This window comes from Centrocercus urophasianus, unplaced genomic scaffold, assembly GCF_019232065.1.
Source record: "Centrocercus urophasianus isolate 14NV4802_14NV808 unplaced genomic scaffold, USGS_Curo_1.0 seq_1494, whole genome shotgun sequence".
In the NCBI taxonomy this organism is placed as follows: Eukaryota; Metazoa; Chordata; class Aves; order Galliformes; family Phasianidae; genus Centrocercus; species Centrocercus urophasianus.
The window spans coordinates 11,010-17,337 of NW_024884691.1; the positions used below are offsets into that span (position 1 = coordinate 11,010).

Consider the following 6,328-nt stretch of genomic DNA (forward strand, 5'->3'; position numbering starts at 1 on the left):
CCATCGTTCTGTGATCTTAAGGTCTCCTCCAACCCAAACCATTCCATGGCTCTGTGATCTTTAAGGACCCTTCCAACCCAACCATCCCATGGTTCCATGACCTTTAAGGACCCTTCCAACCCATTCCATGATTCTGTGACCTTTAAGGACCCTTCCAACCCAACCCATCCCATGGTTCCATGATCTTTAAGGTCCCTTCCAAACCAACTTATTTCATGGTTCCATTATCTTTAAGATCCCCTCCCACCCAACCATCCCATGGTTCTGTGACCTTTAAGGACGCTTCCAACCCAACCATCCCATGGTTCCACCCTTTAAGGTCCCCTCCAACCCAAACCATTCCATGGCTCTGTGATCTTTAAGGACCCTTCCAACCCAACCATCCCATGGTTCCATGACCTTTAAGGTCCCTTCTCGCCCAACCATCCCACAGTTCCACGATCCGATCATTTCCCACCCTGACTCCTCTTCCAGGCATCCCAGCACCTCGCTTCCCTCCAATACATGATGGGAGAAATAAACTGGATGCCTTTACCCCCCAAAATCTCATCTGGGCTTTGAGGGCAACCCAGCAGCGATGCCAGGGCTCAGCCAAGAGCAAAGCGCGTCTCTGCTGCGGGTGGGGAGCAGGGATCCATTTTCTCCCCCCCCGTCACAACGCCCTTCTCAGCGAGGCAGAGAGAAGCCAATGGGCACCGATGCGAATCACAACCCCCCCCCCCCAAAAAAAAAACCATAAAACAAGCAAGAAAAAAGAGAACAGAGATTGGAAGTTTGAATTATTACCAAACAGGAATTCTTTATTCTCCCAGCCAGGACCCAAATGTGGGATTCGGTTCTTTACAGCTGTGAAGGACACGGAGCCAATATTGCTGGAAAGGTCAGGTTTTCCCAGAATCGTGCCAGACGAAGGAAGGAGCTCCTCCAAAACTGATTTCCCCACATCTGTTTGGACAGAGGGACTGATGAGCAGATGACTCCCAACAGGAAACCGTGACTTATTTCTTAAATCCTGACCTCCAGAGCTGTGAGCGCAGCTGAGAACCCGGCCGATGTTTCTGTACGTGGTGTTTTACTCCTGAGCCTCCCCCCGGGGGGCTGTTGTCAGTCTGATTGTACAAGTGTGTATTCCCTCAAACGATTAAAAAAAAATAAAAATTAAAACGGCTCACGGTCGTCGTCTGTGGTCACGGAGGAGCTCCGTAAGCCCCCAGTGCTGGGGATGAAAGGAGACGAAATCCCGCTGCATTTTGTTTCTTATTTCTTTCTTTTTGGCTTTCCCAAGGCTGCTGTGGAGGGAACGGGCAGAAGGAAATCTGTGTGACCCAACTGCAGCCCTTGCAGAGCTCACCCCTCTCCATAAAGCCGTGTGAACGCGACAGCCACGGATGGGCGCTCGCTTCCCTTCGCGTTCGCTCCGCGGCTGGAGACCCTTCGCCATCACTTCGAGGTCTCTTCCTAAGAGGGAACAGGGAAACTTTTGGCAGAAGCAGCAGATTTGGGTGTAATTTTGCCCACGTGGCCGCTGGGCGCTTTGCTACAGGCGATTCACTTCCACTTTTGTCACACAGTGGGTTGCAAGGGGGTCCCGCTGGGGTTTCCTCTACTCAGCACTGGTGAGGCCGCACCTCAAGTGCTGGGTTCAGTTTTGGGCCCCTCACTGCAAGAAAGACATGGAGGCCCTGGAACGTGTTCAAAGGAGAGCAATGAAATGGTGAGGGGTTTGGAGCACAGGGCTGAGGAGGAGAGGCTGAAGGAGCTGGGAATGTTCAGCCTGGAGAAGAGGAGCTCAGGGGAGACCTCATTGCATTGTACAACTTCCTGAAGGGAGGCTGTGGTGCAAAAGGGTCTGGCCTGTTCTCCCAGGCAAATAGAGGAGCCGAGGAAACGGCCACAAGTTGTACCAGAGGAGGTTTAAGTTGGATATGAGGAGAAACTTTTTCTCTCAAAGGGTGGTCAGGCACTGGAATGGCTGCACAGGGAGGTGGTGGAGCTGCCGTCCCTGGCGGCGTTCAAGAGGCGCCTGGATGAGGAGCTACAAGATGTGGTTTATTGCTTGTGGTACTGATAGGAATGGGAGGGGGGTTGGACTGGATGATCCTGCAGGTCGTTTCCAACCCTGTGATTCTGTGTCAGGGGGTCCCACTGCACCAGCAGCACAGCCAGGTATCGGGGCTCGGCGATCGCTCCCAGCTGTGTTTTGCAGCTGGAAACGCGTTCTTGCAGCAATAAAAGACAGCAAGCACTGCTTCTGAGGCAGGAGAAGCTTTGCGATTGGGATCTGACTCTTTTGCAAAGCCCCGATGGGCGGCGGGGAGGAATGCGCGCTCAGGGGGAGGAAATCACTCCAGGGAAAGGCTGAGCTCACCCTGCAGCAGAGCACAGAGCAGGAGGGCAGCAGGCTGGACAACACCCACGCTTTCTGGCTTTGCCTCAGTGCTTTTGAGAGGAGCAAACCTCGCTCTCAGCACACAGGGCTCACAACAGCAAGCTGGAAATTCCCCCTGCCCAGAGAGGAGGAGAAAGGGCGAAGGAAAGCAAAACAGAGAGACCAGAGTGGAAAACCCTTCATCTGCCCAGCAGCAGCTCGAAGCCCAGCGGGCCAGCAGCCAAAGAAAGCAAACGGTGTGTGCGAATGGAATGCGGCTCCGCACGGCTCTCTGCCCTCTGCCGCTGCCCACCAAAGACCCGGGCTGCTGGCAGCACTAAATCTCCCCCGTCGACGGCCAACACCAAAGGGACGGTGCTGATTTATGGCTCCTTTCAGTAAGAGAAGCAGAGTGTAAAACGAGAATATTTTCTGGGTGAAAAATTAAAGAGGCTTTCGGGGGAGTTCCTCATTCCGGGGCGGTGTGTGATTCACCTCCAGAGTTCAGCTTGGAAAGAAAAGTGACATCAGCCAAAGCCATGGGAGGGAAACAAAAAACAAACCTGGTGCTCAACTTCGTGTTCTGAGCTCCAAAAAGGGGGAAAATGAGGCAGGGAATCCTCGGGTGTCTGTTAGATACAGAGCTCAGAACACTTTAATTAATTATTCCTCGTTGCCCCCCAGCTGGGTGGGTGTTTTTGGTTTGGGGGGACACGCAGGGAAGCTTGGAACAGCTCAGAGTTTCCTTGCAAGGACACTCAGAGGGGAAGGGAAAGCAGAACCGACCCCCGCCTTGCTTAACCCGTGAACACAATCAGAGCTGAGAACAATTAAAAGCGGGGGCAATAAAACACAGGACGGAGCGATGGCTGCAGGATGGGAGCCAAGAATCAGAACCGCAGTGACAAATAGAGCTGCACGTCCCATGTTTTCAGATGGCAGCTTCTGCTGGGCAAAAAACAGCGGAGCAACCGCTGCCTTCTTCAGGTGCTGCCCTTCAGGACGTTTCCCAAAGGTAGAAACACAGACGTGGTGGATGGGTTTGGAAATAACAGCTTCCTCCTCTGCTTTCAGGGGCAGTTTCTCACCCCCTTTATGTGGCTTTGCTGCTCTGCCCTCCTCCTCCACTTGTCACAGCCAAAACGCAGAGGGAAAAGAGCAGCAGAACTCCGTCTCCACAATCCCCAGGCACCCCGGCAGTTCAGAGGTTAATGCATCGATGAAGAAATAATGGAGCAGCTCCAGCTCTGGAGGAGACGTGACCAGGCTTCAGAGGGGGCCCACAGCACCTCAACCATAATGAAAAATGGCTTTGCTGCCACCGTGCTGACGTTTCAATGCGGTGTCAACAACACGCAAAGCAAACCTCCCCTCCCATGCAGCCCTCAATAAAGCTGTTCGGGCCGCAGACTTCGCCAACTGCGCTGCTCAGGATAAACGCATCGCCAAAGAATCACTGGAAAGAAGTTTTTCCTCCAATAGCGCTTCCCAAAATGCCTTTTGGGAGCAAAGCTGCCGTCTCCTTTTCCTCCCGACTTGGAAAGCAGAACGCGTTTTAGCTTTCACACTTCAAACACTGCTCAGTGAAAAGGAAAAGCGTTTCCTGTGAGCGTGGATGCTCTCATCTGCTCCATCTCAAATCCCACTCGTGCTGCAGTGCGTCGAGACGATTCGGGCCGTGCTGGAAGCTGGAAGCCACTGCCATCTGCTGCACCTCTCCCCAAAGGAGTTAAACTCTGCCCGGCTGGAGGATTGAGCTGAGTGAAGGCTGCCAACCCCGCTTGGCCTCACGCCGGGGTTGGAACGCGGATCTGTGCGACCCAGGGGTGGAATGGCAGTGGGAATGGATCCGAGCCAAGTTCCTGCTCCACGCCTCACCTTTCCCTTCAGGTACAACAACTCACGGCCTCAAGCTGCGCCAGGGGAGGCTCAGTTTGGACGTTAGGGAAAAAAATCCCTCTTCTGAAAGAGTGGTCGGATGCTGGAATGGGAGCAGCGGGGTCGAGAAAAAGCAGTTTGCAGAGGGCAGAATCTCTTCATCCACTCCCTGTAAAACATCCTTACAGAGTGATGGTTTATTTCCACTCATTACAGCCCAGAAATCAGGCCTCTGTGCCCCCCCCCAAAGCGAGGACGCGGGCAGCAGCCCCCCACCCTCCCAGGGGCAGATCTTCATTGCGCTGCTGACGGCTCAGAGTTGGAGGAGCTCTGAAGTTTGCAGTTGTTCTGCTGTGGGAAGACTCCCTCTGCTGTTCTAAAGCAGCACAAAGCCCACGGGGCTCCCAAACTGGGCAAGCTGGGAATTCCATGCTCGAGGAAACAAGGAGTCAGTTCAGCTCCAAAAGCAGCTCCTGTCAACAGTGGAAAAAGCCAGAGCTGGGTTTCAGTCTTCAGCAGCGTGTTGGCTGGTTACTTTTTATTGGGACAAAGGGAAAACGCTGTCCTCAGAGACAAAAGGAATTCCTCAGTACAAGCTGCAGAAATAAAAGGTGGCTTTCGCTTCCTACCCAAGTGACCCACGGGTTTTTCAGACGGGGAGCAGCGACCCAACCAAGCACTGTGATGAGAATGCAGAGTATCAAGAGTTTTCTTTTGCTTCTGACCATGAGTTTTAATTCCGGGGGGTCCCCTGCGAAGAAAACAACACCAATAGACAAATAAAAGACATGAAAACACACAGGAGAGATTTTCGATATCAGTGAGTTTAGGTTCAGTATTTCCATGCTTCCCGTTTCTCTGGGAAGAGCACAGAATCACCGAATCCCACAACAGGTAAGGTTGGAGGAGACCTTAAAGATCACAGAACGTTGATTGGGTTGGATTGGAAGAGACCCCAAAAACACACAACCACAGAACGGTTGGGTTGGAAGGGTCCTTAAAGATCAAAGAATGATGGGATCACAGCACGGTTGGGTTGGAAGGACCTCAAAGCCCCCCCAGCCCCACCAGCTCAGGGCCCCATCTACAGCCTCACGCACCTCCAGGGATGGGGCACCACAGCTGTAAGCCTCACCACACTCTGGATAAAGAATTTCCTCCTCGCGTCCACCCTAAATCTCCCCTTTTTGAGTTTAAAGCCCTTCTCCCTCATCCTACCTCTCCCTACTCACATAAAAAAGTTGCCCTCCTCTTGTTTCTAAGCTCCCTTCGAGCTTTATGATTAAATTAAAGAACATCTTTAAGATTACCGCTTCTTTCAGAATTCCCCTCCCGTTTATAAACCAGCTCTTCAACTCACAAAGAACCCCCAGCAGGAAAACCCGCATCTCTCAGCACATCCGGGGCTGGATTTTTGCACCTCTCACCTCACGCCGGCAGCTTCACCCTCTCGGCGCAGCGCAGGAAGGCGTTGACGTGCTCACTGCAGTTCAGCACCGACTCCTGGTTCTCCTTCAGGCACTGCTCGAAGGCCACGAAGGGCTCAGCGCAGTCCTCCCGGATCCGCTGCACGATGGGGCTGAGGGGCGGCACGGGACCCTCAGCTCAGAGCCATGCAGGACCCATTTCTCCACCTTAAAGCCCCATTTCCCCTGCACAGAGCCCAAAAGGCTGCCATTCTTCCCCACTCAGAGCCTCACAGACCACATTCTTGACCCCATAGAGCCCCATAGGCTGCCATTCTCCCCTCCTCAGAGCTCCATTTCCCCACGCAGAGCCCCACAGACCACATTCTTGACCCCATAGAGCCCCATAGGCTGCCATTCTCCCCTCCTCAGAGCTCCATTTCCCCACTCAGAGCCCCACAGACCACATTCTTGACCCCATACAGCCCCATAGGCTGCCATTCTCCCCCTCTCAGAGCTCCATTTCCCCACTCACAGCCCTACAGACCACATTCTTGACCCCATACAGCCCCATAGGCTGCCATTCTCCCTCTCTCAGAGCCCCATTTCCCCACTCAGAGCCCTACAGACCACATTTTTGACCCCACAGAGCCCCACTCCTCCCGGACAGAGCCCC

At 53.5% G+C, this 6,328-nt stretch overlaps 1 protein-coding gene across 1 annotated transcript in view; it reads right to left on the reverse strand.

The window, feature by feature from the left end:
• Positions 1-4,749: 4,749 nt before the first annotated feature.
• The window catches only part of CHCHD5 (coiled-coil-helix-coiled-coil-helix domain containing 5), a 1,978-nt gene continuing 399 nt past the window's right edge, over positions 4,750-6,328 (reverse strand). Inside the window, exons 3-4 of the mRNA XM_042815346.1 lie at positions 5,674-5,825; positions 4,750-4,997 (exon numbers count right to left, since the gene is read on the reverse strand). Of these exons, the coding sequence (XP_042671280.1) occupies positions 5,675-5,825 (151 nt within the window). The 3' untranslated portion in view covers positions 4,750-4,997; position 5,674. The remainder of the gene's footprint in view (positions 4,998-5,673; positions 5,826-6,328) is intronic.